Consider the following 26,452-nt stretch of genomic DNA (forward strand, 5'->3'; position numbering starts at 1 on the left):
GGGTTTTAACAAATACAGTGCCTTGTATCCATCATTACAATATTATACAGGATGCCTTTTTCACCATTTCAGTCCTTCCCCTTTATCCTCCACGACCTTTCCCCCACCTCAGCAACTGCTGATCCTTTCACCATTTCTCCAGTTTTGCCTTTTCCAGAATATCACATAATTAAAATCATGCAGTATGTAGCTTTTTGAGACAGGCTTCTTTCACTTAATATGTGTTTAAGATTCATTCATGTTTTTTTGTGGCTGGATAGCTCATTTCCTTTTAGTGCTGAACAATATTCCACTGTATGGATGTGTCAGAGTTTGCCTATCCATTTATCTATCAAAGGGCATCTTAGTTGCTTCTAGCTTTTGGTGATTATGAATAAAACTGATATAAACATTTGTGTGTGGGTTTTGTGTGGACTTAAGTTTTCAGATCAGTTGGGTAAATACCTAGGAGTATGATTGCTGGATGTTATAGTAAGAGTATCTTCCTAATTTTCCCCCCCTTACCAACAATTATACCAACTCTCTTGAAAGAGTGCAGTTAAGTTCAAAACAAATAATTTATTTGATCTTTACTAAGTCACTGGTAAAAAAGTGGGATCACTCTCAAAAGCATTCCCTGGTAGATATTTCTTCTGCTTTTGCTGGTTGGTGTTCAAGTGCACATAAATAAGGTAAAGAGGTCATGGCCCTAAAATGTTATTCTAATTCAGAGAACTTCTTTTGAATCCAGGTTAGTGTGGAAAATGTCTGTGGCCTGGGAATCTGATGATGAGATGTGGCTGAGAATTGGTTTATGTTGGAAGGTAGAGTTGCCTTTATTTGTTCAGTGAACCCTGAGTTTACTTAGTAGACTGGTCTGCCAGAGACTTTGCATTTTATGTGGCATTTTAAGGATTCCAAGAAAATAGAGTGGTTTCTTCCCACCGTAGTTGTAATGTAGATTATCAGTGTTTTTCTCATCAATGAATGGAGAAATGGAGGTTAAATATTTTTCTCATTAGAGATATGTAAGTAGAATTTTCTCTGGTCTATGTGCATTGATACTGAGACTAGTAGATTGATAAAGTATAGGAATATAATAATCTCTCTGGTTTTTAGTGTTCTTTCAGGGTTAATGATGAGTTGTAGAGGATTTGTTGGTTCTGGTTACCTAATCCAACATTGATGAGAGATTTAGCACAAGCAGATTTTAATCTCTTCTTTAGGTTGTGTGTATATGTGGGGTGGTTATGGAGGATAGTTCCTGTGGCCTTGGCCATTGAACTGACCACTGAGAGTATTTGTCATGTAGCTGAATGGAACATGAGTGCTGTGGAGTAGAGGGAAAACCATTTGAGACCAGCTAAGGATACAGGTCTATGTATAGTGTGTTCAGTGTAACAGGGACCGCACCATCTGAGGTTAGAAAGTTTTTATGGTCCTACTGAGGTCCTACTGTGACTTAACCTCCTTGGGTGTGCTTCATCCAACAGGCTTGAAAACCCTGGTGCTGCTGCTGGAGCCCAAGAAGTTGACTGATTACTAAGGCCTGGAATTTGGGGAGTTGAAAAGAAGGTCCCAGATGCTCTCAGTCACTTCCTCATGAAGCCTGTTGAGTCTGACATTAAAAGATTTGCAGTCTGACCTTCAGGTGCCCTTTAGCGTGCTAACTGCAGGACAAAGTTTCCCTTCACAATATGTGTGTGACAAAAACCAATAAATAAGTGGCAGTGAGGGTTACACAACAATGGGTTTGTTGTTAAGTTATCCTGGCCAAAGGGCTTTTGTGCCAGAGGCTGGCAGCAAAATGGCACAGGAAGGGGCCAGCCTCTAGTCTTAACACATATTTGGCCCTTGCAATTGAAAGGTAAAGAAATCTGCAAAGCACTGTTTATCTTTTCCAAGGGAAGTGCTTTTCTCTCTTAGTAGCCAGAGGCCATTTTAAATACAGAGCCAAGACCTTTGGGCTGAGTAACCCAAGTATCAAGACCACTTATTCACCCAGGACTTCGTAATATTTATATTCACTGTGAGCAAGAGGAAGAATAGGAAGACAACTAAGCATATTGACCTGCCTTTCGTTTACTTTATTTTGTCTTCTCTTTTTCTTGCTGACCTACGATGTCAGTATTTCCTCTTGGAGGTTTTTTTCCACTGTCTGCTTTCCGGACAGTATTTGGAACATGGCTGGTCCTTAGTGTATATTTGTCAAACGAGTGAATGTAAGGTCTGTCTTGAGACAGCATGAGGAAAAACACCTGTTACTTTCTAAAGGCACAACTCTGGTTTGGTTGGAAGTGGTGTTTGTAGAGCCTTTAGGCTGAGCCAAAAATGGCTTCCCGTTTTGCTGCTTTTACCCTGCCTTCTCTTAAATTGATTAATTGCTTATTTTCATCTGTTGTTGTGATAGATCCAGGATAGTTCATGGTCACTTCCTAGTGGGCACAGCTGAACTCCTTTCCTCTGAAGCCCCTGCCTTATGCTCCCTCTTGTATTACAGTTGACAACTTCGTCTTCCTAACCTTTTCAGTTGCGCACAGTTTTGATAGATCCCTTTCTTTCCCATAGTTAATCTCAAGATGGCTTTTCTTTTGTGACCTCTTCAGACTCCTAACTTTTGTTGGTTTTGGGGGGTGTTTTTTGGTTTGTTTGTGTGTGTGTGTGTTGATATAGCTGTTTCTATTCAGAGATTTGTGTATTTATGGTGGGCTAGGCATAGAATTGGGTGACAGTCTGAATGACACGGTTCTGCCCTCTGCTGGCTTACGGTGTCCTTGGGGAGTTAGAGTAAGAACACAGATAACTGCAGAACAGAGTGGGTGGTATAAGTCAAGTGCCAGCTGAAAGGCACCTGCACCGCTGCAGGCAGTCCAGTGGGGATGATCTTTCAGCTGCAGTGATCAGCGTGGTGTGTTTGGGCTGAGTCTGTAACAATAGGAGTGAGAAATAGCTTAAAAACTCAGCAGTAGGGGCACCTGGGTGGCTCAGTGGGTTAAGCCTCTGCCTTCAGCTCAGGTCATGATCCCAGAGTCCTGGGATCGAGCCCCACATCGGGCTCTCTGCTCAGCAGGGAGCCTGCTTCATCCTCTCTCTTCTGCCTGCCTCTGTCTGCTTGTGATTTCTGTCTGTCAAATAAATAAATAAAATCTTTAAAAAAAACAAACAACTCAGCAGTAGGGGGGCACCTGGGTGGCTCAGTGGGTTAAGCCTCTGCCTTCGGCTCAGGTCATGGTCTCAGGGTCCTAGGATCGAGCCCCGCATCGGGCTCTCTGCTCAGCGGGGAGCTTGCTTCCCTGTCTCTCTGCCTGCTTCTCTGCCTACTTGTGATTTCTCTATCAAATAAATAAAAAGGAAAAAAAAATTAAAAAATAAAAAATACCCTCAGCAGTAAGGATGGTGTAGATCAATATGGTATAACCTATAAAAATCATATAAAAAGATATTTGGAGAAATCTTTCATGAAACAGAAATAAGCTCTTTTTAAAATTTTTTTAAAGATTTTATTTATTGGGGGAGGGGGGGAGCGAGCACAGGCAGACAGAATGGCAGGCAGAGGCAGAGGAAGAAGCAGGCTCCCTGCTGAGCAAGGAGCTGGATGTGGGACTTGATCCCAGGACGCTGGGATCATGACCTGAGCCAAAGGCAGCTGCTTAACCAACTGAGCCACCCAGGCGTTCCCCAGAACTAAGCTCTTACGCAAGAAAGCAAGGTATAAAGTTTTGTAAGATGGATGCATATTGGGTGCATATCGAGCCCTGAGTCGGGCTTTCTGCTCAGCAGGGAGCCTGCTTCCCTCTCTCTGCCTGCCTCTCTGTCTACTTGTGATCTCTCTCTCTGCCAAATAAATAAATAAAATCTTAAAAAAAAAAAAGATGGATGCATATTTTTGACTAAAAGGAAACATGTCAAAATGTTAAGTATCTGGAATTTTCTATATATTTTATGCATTACTATGAACATTTGTTAACAAAAAGTTATTTAAAAAAATTTTTTTAAAAAGGATTTTATTTATTTATTTGACAGATCACAAGTAGGCAGAGAGGCAGGCAGAGAGAGAGGGGGAAGCAGGCTTCCCTCTGAGCAGAGAGCCTGATGTGACGTGGGTCTTGTCTCGATCCCGGGACCCTGAGACCATGACCTGAGCCGAAGGCAGAGGCTTAACCCATTGAGCCACCCGGGCGCCCCCGAAAAGTTATTTTTAAAAAAGGAATGCTTGTTTCCTGTTCGTTTTGAATTCCTTTTTAGCCTTGTGCTATACTGGAGAAGTTTTTTGCCTTTACCTTATATGCTCATTTTCTAGACGTGATCGTCTGTTCTTTCTTTTAACTTTGCCTGGGTCTATCAGAGTTTTGTGGTTTCCCTACTTGTTTCCACAATTGTGTGGAATTTGGAATCTGACAGCTCAGAGTTCAAAACCTAACTCAGACATTATCAGTTTGGAGCATCCTTAGTTTCTTCATTTGTAGAATGCTGATTTTAATCGGGTTGTTTGGAAGACAGACTGAGAAAATGTGTCTATCAAAGCCTAAGATGGTGCCAGGTACATAGGCTCTGGAAGATGACAAGTGGAGTGAGTCCTTAGTGTCTTCCTCTGCTCTTGGCTAGTAAAGGGAGACCGTAATAATCATCCTAACTATTTTCTCGCCCTTCTAATACCTTAACGATACTTTAAAGTGTAACAATGAAGTCTTCTTTGGGAAAAAGCTCGTGGTAAATGTTCATGTACAAGTGGATTATATCAGGGTGCTCTGATTTAGTAATAGAAACCCTACTTCATGGCTCAGATAACAGAGAAATTATGTCATAGGTGAAGTCCAGAGTTGGGACATTTCCAGGGATAGTATAATTAGGCCTTCAGTCTTGTTTCTCTGAAGCTCTCCTCTGTGTGTTGGCTTTGTTCTCAGACTGAAACTAGCTGGGTCCAGCAGTTCTGTGTGTCTCATCCAGATTCTTTAGAAGGAGAGAAGACACTGTCTCTTCCAGGGTATCCTCTTTAGCAGGGCTTCTTAACCTCAGTACTCTTGGCATTTGGAGCCAGATCATTGTTGTTGTTGTGGGAGACTGTCCTATGTAGTTGTTGAATGTTTAGCAGCATCCATGGACTCTACCTTCTAGATGCCGGGAGCACTCCCCAACCACCACCAGTTGTCATAACCAAAAATGTCTCTAGACATTGTCAGATATCCCATGGGGGTAATATTGCCCCTGATCAAGAATCAGAAGTTCTTTAGGAGTGAGAAAACCTTTATCGGAAACTGCTGGGGATGCCTGGGTGGCTAAGTCAGTGAAGTGTCTGCGTTAGGCTCAGGTCATGATCGCAGGGCCCTGGGACCCAGCACCCCATCGGGCTCCCTGCTCAGTGGGGATTCTGCTTCTCCCTTCCCATTGCTTGCGCGCTCGCTCTCTCTCTGACATAATAAGTAAAATCTTAAAAATAAATAAATAAATAAATAACAACCTGCTGCAAGAGCTGCCCTTTGCCCTTCCCCCAGTCCTGTCTACTTGACCAGTATTCTTCTCATGCCCATGCTTAAATCAGTTGTTGGCATGAGCACCACATGATTGATTCAGAAACTAATCCATTCCTTCACCTTAGAGGAGGGCATTGTATCTATCTGAACAAAAATGGGTTTTGTTCTGAGGGTAGAGAGGTATGGATGTTGGGTAGACAACAGCAGGGTCTGCTTACAGGGCAAAACTCTAAAATTGCTTATCTGTGGCAAGGGCCTACTGAAAGTACATGGTGGAAGATGTGAGCAGTTTGACTGTCGGGTCTGCAGAAGTGATTGGGGGTGATCGTGAGGGGGGTTGAGTGTAACAGGAGAGGACTGGGGTCACATTATATTGTTCACCATTGACTCTCTGGCACTTAGCACAGATCCTGGTGGACAGCAGATGCTTAATGAACATTTTTGAACAAATAAAGAAAAATGCTGATCAGAATTTTTTCCTGAGTGAAATTTGCGCCCCCATTAATTAATTAATTAATTAATTTGACAGACTGTGAGAGAGGGAACACAAGCAGGGGGAGTGGGAGAGGGAGAAATAGGCTTCCCGCTGAGCAGTGAGCCCAATGTGGGGCTTAGTCCTAGGACCCTAGGACTAAGGTCAGGATCGTGACCTGAGCTGAAGGCAGATACTTAATGACCTAGCCACCTAGGTGCCCTGCGAAATGTGTTTTGGATTCAGTAAGCAGTGGTATGATTATAGGTGCAGTTTGCGGAAATGAAGATACTTATGGAGACCCCCCCCCATTTGTGTCTTTCAGATAAACTATATTCAGCTTCAGACAAATTACGCGTTGGCCTATATAGTGCGTTAAAATAAGCATTAAGTGGGGGCATCTGGGTGGCTCAGTTGGTTAAGTAGCTGCTTTCAGCTCAGGTCATGATTCCAGGGTCCTGGGATTGAGCCCCGCATTGGGGTCCCTGCTCAGGAGAGAGCCTGCTTCTCCTTCTCCCTCTGCCTGCTCTTCTGCCTACTTGTGCTCTTTCTCTCTCTGTCAAATAAATAAATAAAATCTTTTAAAAATATAAGCATGAAATATTTGACTCATAATATTATTTCATTAGGTTTCTTGTGCTTCCTCTTTTAAAACTAAACATTCCTGTGACATTGACAACTCTTAAGTGGCTCATCAATTTATTGTTTTCTATCATACATACATATATACATATTATATGTATATATCAGATACAAGACACAAAAGGACAAATTAAAAAAGACTAGATAAACACGGAGTAAACCTTTACAGTGATATTGGTTTAAATTTGGCTCAGTGGTTCAAAATGTTTTGCTTATTAAAAAATTAATATTTAGTTAGAACAGTGAATAACTGTGAGTCATTGACTTTTTTGGGGGTGATGGGAGGTGATGGATAGGTTTATTATTGTGGTTGCGGGCATGGTATAGCAAGTGTTTGAATATGTCCAAACTTCTAAAATTGTATACATGAAGTATGTGCAGGTTTTTGTATACTGATTATATACTTCAGTAAAGCTGTAAAAATAAAAATCAGTGCTGCACTTCTGAGCAGCTCAAGCCTGGCTGCATCTTTTCTTGGTTCCCAGGGATGAATCCAGAGCTGCAGTAGACTCTTTGTGTTTCTTTAGTATTTTCCCCTTTGACTAATATTGTGTTTGTCTTCATTTTTGGATTGTTTATAGCTAAGCTGTTCCCCCTCATTGGTAGCAGCAGTGATTAGGGGTTTGCCTTTATGATTTGATCACTTGACCTCTGTTAGGGGATTAATGTTTTCTAGATATCTACTTTGTTGAATTAGAGACTGTTAACAGAGAAGTAGGTTAGTCTTTTTTTTAATCTTTTCTCTTTGTCTATTTATCTACTTTGAGTTCCAGTCAATTAAGACTTCCATCCACACTGGGAGAAGATGGGCTCTTTAACCTCTAGACTGGTCTGTGTTTACTCTTGGCCCATGTCTGAGACTTTAGAATTGGAGCTGTAAGTGCTATTTCTCTCATGTCTGTCTGTAATTGAGAAAGTTCTTTACCTTTACAAATTAAAAAGGATTAAATAACAATTTTTGAAGTAATATTTTATTAATGGTTCAGAACTTTTTTGCTCATTAAACATTAACATTTGGTTAGAAGAGTAATTAGCTCTGAGTCATTAATTTTTTAGATCTTGATATACCACTAAAGAAAATAGTAACCATGCTAGTTATTTCAGATGAAATTTAATAGAATTGGTTAAGTAGGTGTCAGAATACCAAAGAAGCAAAAGGAGACATTGAGGGAGAGGAAGCCGGGAAGAGATTCTGTTGTCAGAACGTGGACATTCAGAGAACGGGCTTCCCAGAGCCACTGGTGGTTCTTCAGGGAGTTGCAGTGAAGCTTGTTCTGTCTACACCAGCCGAAAAGAAAAACTGGAGACTGGAACCAGCTGGCAGGGCAGTGCTGGTGCAGATAGCAAGCAAACAAGGAGGAAGTCCCTTCTCATTCCTCCTTCCTTTCTCCTTCCATTCTCTTCAGGTAACTACTGCTGGTAGTGGAAGCTAACCGACAGCCAGCTAAGGAAAGAAAATTGTAGTTTTTAGAGTTCCAGCCTGGCACTGTGAAGATTGAGTGTAGAGTTGAAAGACAGTAGTTTAGGGACACAGGGGTGGCTCAGTCGGTTAGGTTTCCAACTCTTGATTGGGGCTCAGGTCATGCTCTCAGGGTTGAGCACCCCACATTGAGCTCCCCAAGTTGGGCTCTGCATTCAGCTGAGAGTCTGATTGTCCCTCTCACCGTTCCTCCCCCAGCCTGTGCTCATGCACTGTCTCTCAAATAAAATCTTAACAAAAGACAGTAGTTTAGTGACACTATTATTATTCTTACTAATTATTATTGAAACAGAGGTTCAAAGGACTGATCCTGGGCTCAGTTAATTAAAAAATTTAAAATTTTGGTGCCTGAAGAGTCATTAGCTGAAAAAAAGAAACTTATAGTAACCAAAAAGAATACTTCTGAGAGGCATGATGGAGAGCAGGGCGAGCGAACTTCTGTAAAAGGTCAGATGTTAAACACTTTAGGCTTCGCAGGTTGTAAGGTCTCTGACTTAAGTACTTTTTGTTGCTTTTTTAGCACAGAGGAAGCCTTAGACAATATGTAAACAAATGAGTGTGGCTGTTCCAGTAAAACACTTACAGAAGCAGGCAGTGGACTGGATTTGGCAGAGTCGGAATAGTTGGTAGAGTCCTGATGTACAATATTCACTTACTGTGAGGTTGGTCAGTGATAGGCCGTATGCATTCATGTTTGGAATAACCTTAATACTTTTTAATTTGGGAGACCATCTTCTTTAGATCTGATGAATTTTGTAAGCACTTCATCCTAGCTAAAGAATGCCTGTAAGAGGAATAGGGGAAGTGTTAGCTGTGCCATGCGCTTGTTCAGTTGTGATTGCATTATTAGTATTATTTTAATAATACTGTTTCTTTATAGGAATCTTTCTAAGCCGCTTATTTTATTATGCTCTAATAGCTACAAATTCATACAGTTGCACAACAGTGTGCCTGTACTTACTGCTGCTGGGCTTCTTGTTATATATATTTTACCATGATGAAAAAGAATTGATGTTACGTCTACTTGCATGGACATCATTCTTTCCTCTGATACCTGGAATACTGGCAGTGATCAACTGGCATGAAACCTCATAAGGGTGCCAGTTTCTGTCCATACATTAAATTCATAAATCTTAATTTTTCTACTCTTTTTAGTTAGTGTCTTTTCCCTGCATCCCAGTGGATCATGTTTTACACTCCTGGGTTTGCACACACTCACTGGAGAGAGACCACTGGGCTAGAGACTGTTTTTTTTTTTTTTTAAAGATTTTATTTATTTATTTGACAGAGAGAAATCACATGTAGATGGAGAGGCAGGCAGAGAGAGAGAGAGGGAAGCAGGCTCTCCGCTGAGCAGAGAGCCCGATGCGGGACTCGATCCCAGGACCCTGAGATCATGACCTGAGCCGAAGGCAGCGGCTTAACCCACTGAGCCACCCAGGCGCCCCTAGAGACTGTTTTTTAATAAGATGCCTTGATTTCGTATTGAGGCAAAACATTCGGCCTACGCACTGGACTTTTTTTCTGGTTGTTCCTCTCCCTGCTTATATTGCTGATGGTTTTATCCTGACCTGTGTTTTCCTGCCTGTTCTTCCATTCCTAATTCAGTTCTGCTTTCTCATCCACATTTCTGTGATACTTGATATAAACTTACAGTATAATTCTTACCACGTTGTATTTCAGTTACTAGCTGTTATAGCTCTCCTCCTTCCTTTTGAGTAGCATGTCTTGCGTTTATACAGTGTATTCCTAGCACCTAGCTGTGGCACACAGCATGCTTTCACTAAATGTTTTTGTCAGATTTTTGGAACTAGAACTTAACCCAGATTTTGACGAGCTTGTCATTGTTTCTTAATTCAGGCTATTTCTGGTGGCTCAGCTAGATTTTCCTCTACTTCATAATTTTGGCCAGCCTTAGTTTTTTTTCTGAGGTCTAAATCTCATCTTCTAGCTCAGCCCTTTTCCATACCAATATTTGACATTAGGAAGACTTGGATGCGAGTTCTATTTACATGGTGTACATCTTTCTTTTTTACTTTCTTTCTTTCTTTTCTTCTTCTTCTTCTTTTTTTTTTTTAAAGATTTTATTTATTTGACAGAGCACAAGCAGCGGGAACAGCAGGCAGAGGGAGAAGCAGACTCCCCGCCTGAGCAGAGAGCCCAATGTGGGACTCGATCCCAGGACCCTGGGATCTTGACCTGAGCCAAAGGCAGATGTTTAACCAGCTAAGCCACCCAGGTGCCCAGTACACCTCTTTCAGAATAGTTATTGTAATTAATTTTGTCAATGTTGGTGAATTTGTTAAATATATATTGACTGTTCACTATGTGCTAGGAACTGCGCTGGGGATACAACAGTGAGTATTTTACATACAAGGAGATTGAAAGGTTGAATGACAGGTGTAAGATAATGTGGTAATGAGAACTGCAGCTAGATCCTAGGTCTCCTGGCTGGTCTATAGGGCAGAAGGGAGTTGCTGTGAGAAGCTACTGTAGTGTAGTTGGAATGATATGAGTGTGGGGGTGAGGGGGTTTCCTTGTGATCATTCTAACCTCTAACCTTAATAATTGAGGAGCTCAGTCTTTCAAAAGGAAGCACATTACATTTATTTAAACCATATTGGAGGTTCCATTTGGCCTACCAATAACCTGATCTACCCTTTCAGGGTGGTCGTATTAGGTCAGAGCATAAACTCAGTTCAGGGTTCCCTGGGAATGGATGGTTTGTAGAGTTTTGTGGGGTGTTCTGTCTTGGCTGCCAGAAGACTCGTTAACTGATGTGTGGTGGCCATGTGGAGGGTAGCTGCTTTTGGTGCTGGTGTGCATCTTGGTGTGGTCATGACAGAATCAGGTCAGTGTGGTACTTGTCATATTTGATGGTTCAGAAATTGCTTACCGACACGTGTTAAGTTCTGAGAAGAGAGAGCACATGAACTAAGAGATCTAAAAACAGGTTTATAAATCAAAATACCAACTTAACAGTGATAGATGTATGCTTGGCTCAAGATCTGGAATCTCTTTAAACAGAGATTGTCTCCGGCTGGTGTCTATTAGACTGAGATCAAATTAAAAATCAGAAGGTTGCTTGCTTGGTAAGCAGAGAATTAGGAGTCAGTTGAGTATTCTCTTCCTTTGAGCTTCAGGTTATGAGGAGTTGGCCTTATTTTACAGCGAGGGGGTGGGTATTTCTCTGTTCACTGCTGCTGGACAGTTAAGATCAAAACATCCAGACCTGGGGCGCCTGGGTGGCTCAGTGGGTTAAGCCGCTGCCTTCGGCTCAGGTCATGATCTCAAGGTCCTGGGATCAATTCCCGCATGGGGCTCTCTGCTCAGCAGGGAGCCTGCTTCCCTTCCTCTCTCTCTGCCTGCCTCTCTGCTTACTTGTGATCTCTCTCTGTCAAATGAATAAATAAAATCTTAAAAAAAAAAAAAAAATCCAGACCTGTGGGAAGCTGTTGTACTCTTGTCCTTCCACTTTTTTATTACTCAGTTGCCAAAAAAGCCTCTGTCATTACTAATTTTCTTATGAAGGATAGAACTGGTAAGATTTCCAGGAGTTGTACTTATTTTATCTTCACTGTTACTTGGTTAATATATGAAATCTATTATTCCATGAGATTTGTGGTAGTTTGTGCTACTTAATATGATCTAGGAATAGCCTACCTTTCTCATCTTCACTTTGATTCCTTTAACACTCTCCATAAAAGACTAATGTATTTTCCATTTCTACTGAGTGCTTCCTGTGGGCACATTTACCTTAGTCCGTGTCTTTTCTCTAGGGTCATCTAGTAGCAGACACCCAAATCAGGCAACTCCAAAGAAAAGTGGCTTAAAGAATGGCCAAATGAAGAATAAAGATGATGAGTGCTTCGGGGATGATATCGAAGAGATCCCAGACACAGATTTTGATTTTGAAGGGAATCTGGCCCTTTTTGACAAGGCAGCTGTGTTCGAAGAGATTGATACCTATGAGAGGAGAAGCGGTACCCGTTCCCGGGGCATCCCAAATGAAAGGCCAACTCGGTACCGCCATGATGAGAACATCCTGGAGTCAGAGCCCATTGTCTATCGTCGGATCACAGTGCCCCACAACGTGAGCAAGGAGTTCTGCACGGGTGAGTTGCACCAGCCCATCTCACTGGTTCTCTCTGCTTTCTGTTATGCTTGAAAGAGAATGACCTAAATTCTGAATCGGAATGTTGCGGTAGGAATTCACTAAACTCAGTAAAGTGGCTTTGTGGTTGGCTATTATTATTGTCTCTTGGGAATTGTGGTTACTATGGCATCCTAGCTACCACAGGGATGTGGGGGTGTGGCGTAGGGGGCTGATTTCATGTCTGTTTATATCCCATATCTGACAGGTTCTGGTCTGCTCTTTATTTAGTGTGTCGTGATTAGCCATGAAAGGCAGAGGAGCCATCTGTCTAGAGTCACATAATCAGATCCTTGCCTTTTCACTGTGGCTTGCCTGCTACGACCTGTACATTTCACCAGAAGTTTCCCGTTGTTTGTTGGGGTTAAAAACAGTCAGAGATGGACGGTTGAAACCACTGGCTAAAATTGGGGTTTCCATAAATTGTTTACTACAGTGTCCTCATCTCCTCCTATCCCTGGTCAGAGAGGGTTTGGCTAGTCCCATTTCTCACGTAACAAAGTAGTGCCTTGGTATTTCCGTCGGCCATTGTATAGGATAGTCTACCTCAGTGGTTTTTAAGCTTCTTTTTTTAACATTAGGATCTTTTCTTCAAACATGGCATTAGAGAGGCACCTGGGTGGCTAGGTCAATGAAGCATCTGCCTTGGGCTCAGGTAATGATCCCACTGTCCTGGGATGGAGCCCTGCCTTGGGCTCCCTGCTCAGTGGGGAGTCTCCTTCTCTCTCTGACCCTCCCCCCTCTCATGCGTACTCTTTTCTCTCACACTCTCTCTCACTCTGTCTCTCAAATAAATAAAATCTTAAAAAACAAAAAACCCATGCACAAAAAAAAGACATGGCATTAGAGGCAGATAAAGCCAGCTATGGAGGGTGGGCGCCTGGGTGGCTCAGTGCGTTAAAGTTAAAGCCTCTGCCTTCCGCTCAGGTCATGATCCCAGGGTCCTGGGATCGAGCCCTGCATCTGGCTCTCTGCTCAGCAGGGAGCCTGCTTCCCTTCCTCTCTCTCTGCCTGCCTCTCTGCCTACTTGTGATCTCTGTCTGTCAAATAAATAAATAAAATCTTAAAAAACAAACAAACAGCTATGGGAGAGGTGGTCTGCCTCATCCCTGTCCCTGTCCTTTCCCACTAAACCACATTATTACCTGAGATGCTTCAAATAGTTTGAAAACTATTCTTTTTAAAGATTTTTTTTTTTTTTTATTTGACAGAGAGATCATAAGCAGGCAGAGAGGCAGACAGAGAGGAGGAAGCAGGCTCCCTGCTGAGCAGAGAGCCCGATGCGGGGCTCGATCCCAGGACCCTGAGATCATGACCTGAGCCGAAGGCAGTGGCTTAACCCACTGAGCCACCCAGGCACCCCTTGAAAACTATTCTTATTGAACAATCTTAAAGAGCTGAAGGAGGAATCATAATCATTTTAATTAAGTAGAAAGGAACTAAGTACAATATTCGTTTTGGTTTGAGGGTTTGAATATAGGGGATATAAATTTAGAACAGTAGTAGCAGTTATAGAAAGTGTTATGGAGATGGCTTAATTACATTTGGAAGAAAATCAGATATGGTGTGGCTTTTTTGTAGATAACAGTAAGGCTGTTCTGTATTTAGTTTGCTGAATATAGAAGTTTGCACGTGCTTTCCATGTGGAAAAAAAATAAGACTGTCAGGCTAAGAGTACCAAATTATTTTTCCATTGTTCACTGGGGGACTCGTGGGGATACCTCTTTACCAAGGTAGTTTCCCTAAGTGGCACTGACAGTGTGACTTCCTCTGATTTTTACCACCTGTGTGTAGGCAAACAGCCCAACTCAGAGTCAGGCTTCATTCAGTTGCCAGGTGTTTAGCTTTTCAGAGGCATCCATCGTCCAGCAGGTCTGGTAGCACACTCAGTTCCTGTCATTCATTTGCCCCACTGCTCCCCTCTTTTACTATACTCATTTGCAAAATAAGCTGCTTCTGTGGGACCTCTTGAGCTGAGGTGGTCCAGTATGCAGCAGGTCATTTCCCTGAAATTCCTCAACTTGGGGAGATACAGCCTGCCTTGGACGTGGCTACAGGGAAGGAAAGAGAAGAGAAGAGTAGACTCAAAGAGTCTCAGATCTAAAAGAGCCGAAGAAAACATTGCTAAAGTAGACAAAGGGGAGGGTGGGAATTTTTTCCCGCTACACACTCCTCCTCCCCAACTTGATTTTCACACCTTAATTTAACAACAGAAGTAAAAAGTCCCCTTCTCTCGCATGAAACCATTTTTCCAGAATTGCCATTAATAAGCTTACAGCAGACACATGAGCTGGTCCTCAGCCAAGCCTTCAGGTATGGCGGCTTGTGTGCTGGCGACCAGTTGCACTTCATTGAGGCATGACGGGATGGGAGGCCCTGCAGCTTCATGCCATCTGGTTTTCCTCTTTGTCCGCAGAAGTGATAGGAGTGCAAATGAAGCCCTTTTCCCAAGAAGGGTCTGTGTTGGAAATAGAGCAAGTAAGCCGTTGGCCTTGCTGAATAACTTCTCCTACATCAAGTTTTTATCTCTGCTCCAGCAACAAGACACAAATCTCAAAGTCGGTTTCTACTCTTACCCAGAGAGTGTCTGGCTGGGGACACTTTTCCACTTGGGTCTTCTTTTTTTTTTTTTTTTTTAAAGATTTTATTTATTTATTTGACAGAGAGAAATCACAAGTAGATGGAGAGGCAGGCAGAGAGAGAGAGGAAAGCAGGCTCTCTGCTCAGGGACTCGATCCCAGGACTCTGAGATCATGACCTGAGCCGAAGGCAGCGGCTTAACCCACTGAGCCACCCAGGCGCCCCTCCACTTGGGTCTTCTATGCAGATGTTACAGTCAGAGTAAGGCAAACTATCTAGAATACATGGGGAAACAACCTAAGACCATCAAATGTTAGTGTTAGGTTACTCGATCACTTAGTATGATTTTTCTCATTCTGCAGATGAGAACATTGAAGCCCAGAGAGATAATGACTCTCACAAACCTTCTTTATCACATTTCCTTTTACTTTTGGAAAGTGGCTAAGTTGAGGAGGAGGAAGGACGTAGGATCAGAGGAGAAGGATAGTGTAATGGCACAACAGACCACAGTTGTTTCTCTTTAGTGTCCTCAGAAACGGACCAGTTTAGATCAGCAGTTGTGGAGGCTAGCTTGGATAGCTTCCCAGCTAGCTTTTTGGCATTCATGTTCTAGAACCCCAAAACCTTATTTTCTCCTAATCCCCAGGGTAGCAAAAGAACAACATGTTTACTACCCATGTGGTGTGATGGCTTGGGTCTCAGGATTCTGACAGCTTGCTGCTGCTATTCAGCACGTCGACTGCATGCTAAGTAGTGTCAGCAGTTTCTAAGCCAATATGCTGTAATTGCTCACACTCCTCTTGGCAGTACTCTACCAACTGTGTGTGTGTGTGTGTGTGTGTGTGTGTGTGTGTGTGTTACGGGGCAGTGTTATAAAAGGTCTGTTGATTGGGAAAGCACATTCAGGAAGCAACTAAATTCAGCTCTTTGTTTAACCCAAATCTTTTCTCTCTGGAAAGCCTTTTTGAGTCCTTTGACAGTGCTGCTGTCTCCAACAATTGTGGATTGTCAGACATTCCTCCAGCTTGGATTTAGCCTGCTGAATAATATCCAGTGGTCACATACTTGTCTATTAAGTTTGGCTGTAAAATGTGAGATGTGTGTGAGCACTCCATTCAGTGGGTAAGAGCTTCTCAAAGAACACTGGTTAGGAGAGCCGTAAGGCTTCAAAGAAGAATCTTAGTTCGACATTCATATTCTTCTAAGACAAATAGGTTAGTCTAAATACTGTTGCTTATTTTGTGTAAGTCACTCTAAGATCTTGTATTTGTTATTTAGGTGTATTAGGAAGGGGCGCCTGGGTGACTCAGTTAAGCATCTGAGTCTTGATTTTGGCTCTGATCTTAGGATTGAGCCCTACATGGTGCTCCGTGCTCAGCGGGGCATCTGCTTGAGGACCCCCCCCCCACCCCCTGCCATGCGCATGTGCTCACGTGCACTCTCTCTCAAATAAATACATTATATTTTTTAATCTTAAAAAGATGTATTAGGGGCGCCTGGGTGGCTCAGTGGGTTAAGCCCCTGCCTTCAGCTCAGGTCATGATCTCAGGGTCCTGGGATTGAGTTTCGCATCGGACTCTCTGCTCAGCAGGGAGCCTGCTTCCTCCTCTCTCTCTGCCTGCCTCTCTGCCTACTTGTGATCTCTCTCTGTCAAATAATAATAATAAAAAAAGATGCATTAGGAAGCAGCATATATGTACCATATATGCCTGGAGTCCAGTGAGTGTGGACATTAATTGTACTAAATGTTGAGAGGCAGAAGAGGTCCTGAAGGCTGGACTGATCAGGAATGGCTTCACAAAGGGAGCAGGACAGAAGCCTTGAAGCATGTGCAGGGTTTCACCAGACAGAGAGGAAGAGGGAATATGTGGATAGGCTGGTAGGTGCTGGTGAATAGTGAGAGTAAAGGGCCTTATGGGAAATTGGCCATCGGCTGGTTTGGCCAGGCCAGAGAGTGTTTGTGTGGGGGAGTAGCAGGAATTAAATAAGCCTTGGACCACAAGAACACAGAGCCTTATGTGTGTACGTTATCCTTGTCCTGTGCCATAGGGAACAACTGAAGAATTCTGAAAATGACATGATCCCAATCTCATTTAGGAAGACTTAGAGACTTTTTTTTTAAAATAAAGATTCTATTTATCTACTTGACAGAAAGAGAAAAAAACACAAGCAAGGGGAGTGGCAGGCAGAGGGAGAGAGAAGCAGCCTGATGGAGGGCTTCATCCCGGGATCCTGGGATCACGACCTGAGCCAAAGGCAGACACTTAACTGACTGAGCTACCCAAGTGCCCCAGGAAGATTTAGAGTCTCTCTCTCTCTCTCTCTCTTTTTTTTTAAATTAACATAAAATGTATTATTTGCTTCAGGGGTACAGGTCTGTGAATCATCAGTCTTATTACACAGTTCACAGCGCTCACCATATCACAGGCCCTCCGCTATGTCTGTAACCCAGCCACCCTGTCCCTCCCTGCCCCAGATTTAGAGCCTTGAGGGAGACTGGTCTCATAGATTTCAGGGTGGAATGAGAGGAGAGAGACCGGAGTAGGAAGACTAGGTTCCTGACGTAACTAATGGACCAGAGGTTTGGACTGCTGAATGGAAAGGAAGAAAAGGTGTTGAAAGAAATGACAAAGAGAATTGATAGTTGAGAGCAGTTGGAAAAGGGTTGAGTGAGCGGAGGACTCAAAGGCATTGAACCTGTGGGGCAGGAAGAATGGCAGTGAAAGTCTGGTTGTCATTAGGTTGCCTGAGTCTGCAGCAGGCCTAGTCTGCATGGTTTTGTGATTTCCCTCCTGTGGTGCTCTGCGGTTGAGCTCGGAGAAAGCAAATAGTAGAGGTACCACACTGAGAGAGAGGTCAGAGAGCTATTAAAAGGTTCAATGAGGAAGCTTCTGTAGAATCAAAGAATGGAGTTATATAGCCAAATGAGGGCTACTGAGCCTGTTTCCTTATCTGTAAAGTGGGATAAAATTGTAAACTAAATGAGATCATGTGGAAAAGCAGCTAGTGCAATGCCCAGTTTATGATTGTTAGTCAGTTTTTGAGTTCAAATATGAATTGCAGAGGTGGCCTCAGTAAGGTTATTTCAAAGCATCTACATTTGTAAAATTTCTATTGTGTGTGAGGTAGCATTCTAGATCCTCTGGGTAAGTTCTTGTCATCCCAGGGGCCTTACAGAGGAGCCAAATGTTACAGAGTAATTTTACAGAGTACTCTGTAACCAAATTACAGCAGTGTGTGCAGGGTTTGGAGGTGGCAGCAAGGGGATGGTGGGAGCCTGGTTCGGGAGAAGAAACATTATTATGATCAGTGTCATAGCATTGAAAGTTCATTGGATATTTACTGTGTCACAGGCACCATTCTAAGCACTTCACGTTTGTCACAGTTTTCATGGCATATCTACGAGATTGCACTGTTCTCCCCATTTTGTTATTATCCCTGTTTTCTTGGCATTAAGTGATCCAGTAAGCCTTTCAAACCAGGAGTGACTTTAAAAAGTGTCTCAAATTGTTCGTTTCCTGAATGCTAATAAATTCTTCTTAGGTATATTTATTCAAGAATCCTTCCTATTGGGTTGAATTCTTATTTAACTTCTGCCATTTGTGTTCCACTGTGTAGCCTCCTTCTGCCTCCAAGTGTTCAACAGCCCAGATGGGAGGCAGCGGGGTGCTGTTGATGCAGACAGTGAGTGGCTGCGGTTGTCCCATTTGCTTTGCCCGAAGGCTGTTCTTTTGCCGCAATACTGTCTGCCTGCTGAGATTTGGGGAGCAGCAAGTATATGAGGAGGATGAGCTGAGGTAGAGTTACTATTTACTGTCTTGCAAAAGGATCAAGTCGGGATTGAGTGAGGCACTCTGGCCTGAGCTCCCTTTGAGTCTGGCATCACTTAAACATGCCTGTTACTCTTGGTAAGAGCAGTCATGGTTCCTTCTCTGGAGGGAGTTGCTGGTGAAGCCACGGTTGGTTTATTCCTGCTGCTTTATGGCTTCCCTCTTTACTCTTCCCACCTTGGCTAGCTAAATTTTTGAACTTCAGTGGGGATGTGTCTTGCCCTCAGGACAAGCTTGACCTTCACTCACTTTTGAGGCTGGCAATTGTCTTCCACAGCTAGTGTTCCATTTCTGCCTCTGAACTCTGGCTGCCTTCTCTTGCTTCTTGTCAAGAGTCCCTTAAGAAATATTCACATGCTTTTAAGACCAGCAATGTTCGTATCTCTTGAAGAACAGATAATCAGGAAATCTGCTTTGGGTTTGTATGTATGTTCAGCAGGAATTCAGAAAGAAATAAATCTTTGAGTTTAGAAGTGGCCATTGAAGAATTTTACCCTCAGGTGGTGAGACCCCCTTCAGTAATCATGGTCTTGAGAGCCACAGAGATGCACTGGGAGGTAAATTCTAGGAGATGGTCTGGATCAGAACATCTGCCCTGTCACACTTGTGCTGGAGCAGGTTCTGATGTAACTTTTCACGGAACAGAGGTAATGAACCAAGTTTCTGAAATGGTGTCTGCAGGCAAAATTCCTTGACAGTGACCTGGTTGATTTTAGGAACCTCAGGTTCTAAGCAGTTCTCCCAGTGCCAGGAGTTGAGGGAGTAGACAGTCCCTTTAATGTGGTGTCCTTTGGAGTTTCTGGGCCTGGATAATCAGATGGATACTTGTAGACCTGAAGGGCTTGGTTGAACTCATTGGTAGTCTTAAGAGGTTTTAGGGCTACATTGTTAAGACAGGTGTCTTGGGGGGTGTGCCTGGGTGGCTCAGTGGGTTAAGCCTCTGCTTTCAGCTCAGGTCATGATCTCAGGGTCCTAGGATCAAGCCCCGCATCGGGCTCTCAGCTTGGTGGGGAGTCTGCTTCCCCCTCTCTCTCTCTGCCTGCCTCTCTGCCTACTTATGATCTCTGTCTGTCAAATAAATAAATAAAGTCTTTTTTTAAATTTTTATTTATTTATTTATTTATTTTTAAAGATTTTATTTATTTATTTGACAGACAGAGATCACAAGCAGGCAGAGAGGCAGGCAGAGAGAGAGAGAGAAAGAGAGAGAGAGGGAAGCAGGCTTCCTGCGGAGCAGGAAGCCCGATGCGGGGCTCGATCCCAGGACCCTGAGATCATGACCCGAGCCAAAGGCAGCAGCCTAAACCACTGAGCCACCCAGGTGCCCCAATAAATAAAGTCTTAAAAAAATTTTTTTAAAATTCAAATTAAGGTGGGGGAGGATGTGGAGCCTTGGTACTTTATGGCCTGACACCTGAGAGAGAGAGAGTGAGAGAGTGTTTTCTTTTTAAAGAGAGGACACTCAAAGGGCAGAGGGAGAAGGAGAATTTCAGCAGGCTCCTTGCTCGGGCTCAGTGCTGCTGAACCCGATGCAGGGCTCAGTCTCATGACCCTGAGGTTATGACCTGAGCTGAAATCAGGAATCAGACACTTAATTGTCTGAGCCACCCAGCTGCTGCCTCCCCCACCTGAGTTTTTGATAAAACTCGAAATGGGACCACTTTGCCCTTATGTATCATCTTGCCATTTCAGAACCACAGGTGTCTAGCCAGGGTGAGGATGAGGAAAGAGTTTGATTTCAGTGTATGCACCATCCTCCTTAAAGTCGACACACTGCAGCAGCTAAGTCAGTCAGCACAACATCTCCTCCTTGCCACCCCCCCCACCCCGCCAGTTCTGGCAGTATTATTGCCTCTTTGCATTCTTGTTTCTTTCAATGCAGTCGCCATTGTTAAGCTTTGCAGCCACCTTTACCTTTTCCTTCTCATATAAATTCATGCCACATGCAGAGCCTCACTTGGATGTGTTCGGAGCTTTGGAAGCTTGGCCTACCCTATGTCCTCCTAAACTTGACCTTTTGAGGCTTGTGTAGAGTTCCTAAGCAGGGGAGTGCAGCTACTCGTGTACCCTTGATGGAAGAACAATCCTCCTGTCTTGGGGACGGTTTCCTCTTTGACCAGCAGGCAGCTTTAGGAGGGACACCCACGGAATGGTGAGGGAGGAAGGCGACACCCACTTAGCCAGTCAGATCAGCCGAATGAACCCCGGTGATCAATGGGGTGACAGATGCCACAGCCAGATTGCCCTGACCTCCTTTTTTTCTAATTTCATAGCAAATATAGTGATTCCTTCTATAGCAGCCCTGGCAAGGAGTTTCCTTTATCCTCTGTTCATTCTGGCTTGGGGCTTTCTAACTCCTTACTTGGTCACCATTGAAATGCTTATGATTTTTTAGTTTCTCCTGCTACCCTATCTATGGGTTTCCTATGTCCCTTGACATCAGTTCTACCTAGTCCTCCTCTCTTCATTTTCTAGCCCAGTCAGCATAGCCTTCACATCAGCCTCCGGGTTCCAGCAGGGAATTTGCATCTGCACAGTCACCCAGATTCTAGCCTGTGGAACTTTGTTCATTGTTCCACCCACCCCCACCTGGAGGGCTCTCTCCCCCTCCTGTCCTTCTGACTACAGTCCTGTCTGCCTTTCCAGGCACAGTTCAGTTTGAGAATTTGAACATTGCCTCGAGCTCCTGGGGATAACAGTTTACTGTGTGTATTTTCTGGTATTTGCATATATATATTTTCTGTTTTCAGCTAGATTGTAAGACTGTGGGGAACAGGGTTGGTTTTTGTTTTTTTTTTTTTAAAGATTTTATTTATTTGGCGGAGAGAGACATAGAGAAGGAACCCAAGCAGGGCGAGTGGGAGAGGGAAGGGGGGAAGGAAGCAGGCTTCCCAACAAGCGGGAGCCCAGTGAGGGGCTCGATCCCAGGATCTCGGGATATGACCTGAGACGAAGGCAGATGCTTAATGACTGAGCCACCCAGATGCCCCCCCCACTTTTTTATATTGAAGACCATTTTACACTTTAAGTTGCTAGAATAGTATAATGAATACCATGCACTCTCCATTTAGATTCATCTATTAATATTTTGCCACATTTACTTTTAAATACAGACACACAGGAGCACACCTGAGCCACCTGAGGGTTCATTGCTCTCGTCCCGTTCCTGTGCAGTCCACAGGATGTTGCTCTTACAGCCACGCAGTGAGACTGCCCTCAGGAGACGTACAGCTAGCACCAAGTGTTATTTAACACACACTCCGTATCCGTGGCTCTCCGGTTGTCCCAGCTGTGTCCTTTATAGCTGTATTTTTAGTCGACAGTTGTGCATCACATTGAATGAGATGTAGTTGAGACACAGCTGTCTCTTTTTTGTTTCTTTTAACCAGGAGAATTCCTACAACTTCTGTCATCTCTTGTGACAGATTTATGAAGAGTCTAGGCCAGTTGATTTGCAGAATGCGCCTTAGTTTTATTTACTGATTGTTCCTTTTGATTCATGTGATTTATGTTCCAGGTGATTCATGTTAAACATGTTTCCCAAGATTTTGGGGGGATCTGTCTGTCTCAGGGTATCACATCATAAAAATAAACAGTGTCGTTTTGTCTCCCCATTGGGGCCGGGTTAATCACTTGGTAAGGTTTTGTCCACTGGGTTTTTCCTTTGTAAAGATACTTCTTCCCTTCATAATTAGTAAGTCTTCTTGTCAGCAGGTCCTTCACCCCTTGAGTCCACAGCTTGTTCCAGTGGAGCTTTAACCTGAAGGAATAAAGAATAAAGTTCATGGTGGGCAGGGGGTTTGTCTAGTTGTAACGAATAGGGGAAGGAAAAGGTGAGGAAGCATTCTGAAACCTCTCCCTCTCCCTTTATCTTTAAAGGTTACAGCAGGCCTTTTACCTAGCTGGCAGAATGGAAGTTTTATCAGTTTCCTTCCCATTCATTCACTAATTGCACCTGTATTTCTGTAGACCGTCCAGGCCCTTCGCTAACACTGAAGGCACCGTGAAGAACGGGTAGAGCCGTGAACAAGACAGACGTGGTCACTGCCTTTGTGGAGTTTGCAGTCTGGCAAAGTAGATAGTCCAGAAAGAAAAACAGTTATTTACAAGTTGTGTTCAGTACAGTGAAGAAAATCAGCAGCGTGCTGAGACTGATAGGTAGTTAAGAAGAGGGACAGAAGGGGCGCCTGGGTGGCTCAGTGGGTTAAGCTGCTGCCTTCGGCTCAGGTCATGATCTCAGGGTCCTGGGATCGAGTCCCGCATCGGGCTCTCTGCTCAGCAGGGAGCCTGCTTCCTCCTCTCTCTCTCTCTGCCTGCCTCTCTGCCTACTTGTGATCTCTCTCTGTCAAATAAATAAATAAAATCTTAAAAAAAAAAAAAAAAAAAAAAAAAAAAAAAAGAAGAGGGACAGAAGAAGGAGGGACCAGCCATGAGTGTGGGTAGAGCACTGGAAGAGCGAAGAGAGTCCCCGGAGAGGGGACGTGCTTTCTGAGGCCAGCAGGGACTTGGAGTGTTTAGAAACCAGAAGGCAGCCAAGGTCCCTTAGAGCATGTTGGGATTTGGGGTTCAAGGTGAAGGGGGTGAAGTAAACAGGGGCCAGATCATGGGGGCCTTGTGGGCCCTAATAAAGAGTATTGAGTATTTAGGCTTCTTGTAACAAATCCTTCTTTCAGAGATAGATGTGACACCAAATTTCATTTGTGTAGATCTTAGGATATGAATTGGGATCTGATTAACCTCAGGGTATCAGTGTGTTTAACTATAGGGAGCAAACTGGTGGTTACCAAGGGGGAGTTGTGGGGGAGGGTGAAGTAGGTGATGGAGGTTAAGGAGGGCACTGGTCCTGATGAGCACCAGGTGATTAAAAATAAAAACTTAAAAAAAAAAAAAGTGTGGTATCTCCCTGAAATGGTGTGATCCTCCACAGAATAGAATTGGAATTCATAGCCCTAGAGAACTCAACATGCCCTCCTTGAGGCATTGAACCTTCAGTGAGCTATGCTTCTTGTTGGTAAGACATGGGGTGCGCACAGCCTTTCTAACTAAAGGGCCATGTCTGTGTGAGGATTGAGTTTAGATCTGAGCTGATGCTTTGTTGTGGGAGTCTTTTTTTTTTTTTTTTTTTTTTTAAATTTGACACAGAGATTGGCAGAGAGACCGTGAGAGAGGGAACACAAGCAGGGGGAGTGGGAGAGGGAGAAGCAGGTTTCCCGCTGAGCAGGGAGCCTGATTGGGGGCAGGGGGCTGGATACTAGGACCATGGGATCATGACCTGAGCTGAAGGCAGATGCCTAACAACTGAGCCCACCCAGGCACCCCAAATTCCATTGTGGGAGTCTTGTCACACAACCAAAAGGCCGGGAGGTTTAAGGGACAGGGAGGGATATCCATGCAGAGGCTGCCAGAGGAGGCTTGGACATAGTGCTGCTTGAGGGTGTGAGAACGTGTGTAAATGTCCACACGAGAGGTAGAGTCCTTAAGGTGTATGTGCTAGAAGGAGCTGTGTGGCAGTGAGAAAGATTAGAGAAGCTGAAGCCGCAGCAGGCACTGTGGTGGCTGGCCTGCGAGCTTGCCAGGCCTGCTGTGGAGTGTGCTGCGTGGGGAGGAGTCTTCCCTCCCAGCCCATACAGAGTGTGCTTAAGCCATTTTCCTGGATACCCTGAGGTTAATCAGATCCCAAGATGTGCTCTGCTTGTCACGAACTGACTGGAATTCTATCTCCCTTTCTTGTTCCACCGACAGCTGTAAAATACATATTGAGAGAAACCCTACCGACTGATTTTACTGCCTTGGTTCCAGAACAATAAAGATCTACCTTCCAGCTCAAACATAATTAAGCTTGGCTCATGTTCAAGCTTTGGCAGTGTTATTGTTTGCCATTTACACGCTATGTTCTTGGTTCCCTTCCTTCGGAGTTTATTTTATCCCCTCTGCCTGTTTCTGATAAGCAGTCTGACTGGTGGAACTTTGTGTGTAAATGTTGAAAAGGAACATTTTGTGGTGCTTGCACATTCCTTCCAGAGAAACTGAGTAGGTGCAGCGGAGTCCTGTAGCTGGCAGGCTGGGAAGAAAGGGTGCAGCCTTGTCTTGCCTTAGGCTTTATAAGTGTGCGGGTTCATCAGTGTGCCCCTGCCACCAGTGAGGGGCTGGTGACGGATACCCAGCTCCCAGCTGTAGCAGCCAGCCAGCCAGGGTGTGGGTTCTGCTCTCCTCTCCCTGTACTGCGAGTTTTGTACCCTTCAGGACTGTGAGGAGAAAGGTAGCAGAAAACGCTCAGCCTGCCTCCAGAGAGCTGTCCGAATGGGAGGGGGCTGGGTGCCTGTACCTACAGCACAAGATGTAGACCCACAAAGAATGCTTGCTCTGAAGGGTGGTGTGCTCAGGACTCCCTGTCTGGATGTTTCAGATTCAACAGAAAGCAGTTAAATGGGTGAAGAAATGCACAGGGTCAAGGGAACACGCTCTCTTGCGTGACTCTGCAGGGAAAGAGGGTTTGGAAGTAGGCATGACTTGTCTGACAGGTTTAGGGTTGTTAGTGGCTTAGGACTCCTCTGAGAATTCCTTTCGCCTTTTCACACTGCTATCAGTGATTCCTAATTAGTTCTGATTATATGTGCGTGTCTGGAGCAGGCCATAAAAATGGCTGTTAGAATCAGCTGTTGACATGCAAGGTCAAGCTGCAGCCTCCAGCGTTAGCACTTAGGACTGGTATTTCAGAAAGAGAGAGGAGACCTTGCTCCTGATGGCACTGTTTGTGCCAGAGTGGGACTAGGACTCTGGTAGGTAGAAGGCTTCAGCTAATCAACAAGATAGTGTTAATTTTGATGTGTAGATGTCTTTTATTGTCATTATTACAGTAAGTCATTATTTCGCCTTCCTTTGAGAGGATGTATACCTTGGTGTTTTCGGTTCAGTCTTTGTGCTTGGATTTCTGTTGTTCAGGTGTATCACCATAGCCTTGTTCTGTGTGGTTTTAAGAGTCTGTGTAGGCGGGACTGGATATCTGGTAGAACTTCAAGAAATTATTCCTGAAATGATAAAGGAGGAAGACAAGTTTTTCTAATGGATAATTTATCCATTATCTAGGATAAATGAGGAACTTCTGAAAACTTCTCCCAGACCAGAAATAGCACCAGGTTTGCATCATTTATGTGTTTGAGGACTTGATGAGAGCTCGCCTCTGTTGATAAATGTAGTTGAAGCAAGTTGAGGAGATGGGGGCCAAAGGAGTAAAAGGTTTACTTCCCTGCTCAGAGGAGTGTATAGTCCAGTATAGATGAAGACGCAGGATCTGAGAAGGCGTCGGATCCAGTCTGACAAAACCCGTTAGGTGCGGTCCCACGACAGCTTGCTGATTGGAGTCTGTGTGCGTTCGCCTGTCAGCCAGTGAGGCCAGGTGGGGCTCGTGCGTGAAGGTCTCTCTTGGGGCCAGTCCAGTGGCTTCTGGTATTTGTAAGATGGCATTGGTTGTCAAGACGAGCTGCTCGTTACAGATCACAATTCTTTACTTTGGTGTTTCTTTCCTGTCCTGGTTTTCTGGCCCTGAAATGGCCCCGGTGTGTTGGTGCTGATGTGTATGAGACTCTTGCCTGTGTCCCAGCTGCTGCAGACTTTGGCCTTACGAAACCAAGTATTTTCCATGCTGTACTTGCAGCGACTGACTCTCCCTAACCTTTACAGAGTTCCTTTCTCTATGGCAAATAAAATATTCAAGATTCTTCTGAGCAGGCTGCTTTCCATGTGCTCTTGCCCTGAGGTTTGAGTATTAGGTTACATTCACCCCAGATGTGGAAGAAAATGATAAATTATTTGAGAAAACAAGTTGCTAATTAAATTTTTTAAGCG

The 26,452-nt window shown here is 44.0% G+C and overlaps 1 protein-coding gene across 2 annotated transcripts in view; it reads left to right on the plus strand.

The window, feature by feature from the left end:
* EDC3 (enhancer of mRNA decapping 3) overlaps positions 1-26,452 on the plus strand; it is a 57,814-nt gene that overhangs the window by 22,664 nt on the left and 8,698 nt on the right. For both annotated transcript variants that reach the window (XM_059371835.1, XM_059371836.1), the window contains one exon: positions 11,824-12,159. In XM_059371835.1, coding sequence (XP_059227818.1) covers positions 11,824-12,159 — 336 coding nt within the window. The remainder of the gene's footprint in view (positions 1-11,823; positions 12,160-26,452) is intronic.

The sequence above is a fragment of the Mustela nigripes genome, chromosome 13, assembly GCF_022355385.1.
Source record: "Mustela nigripes isolate SB6536 chromosome 13, MUSNIG.SB6536, whole genome shotgun sequence".
Classification (NCBI taxonomy): domain Eukaryota; kingdom Metazoa; phylum Chordata; class Mammalia; order Carnivora; family Mustelidae; genus Mustela; species Mustela nigripes.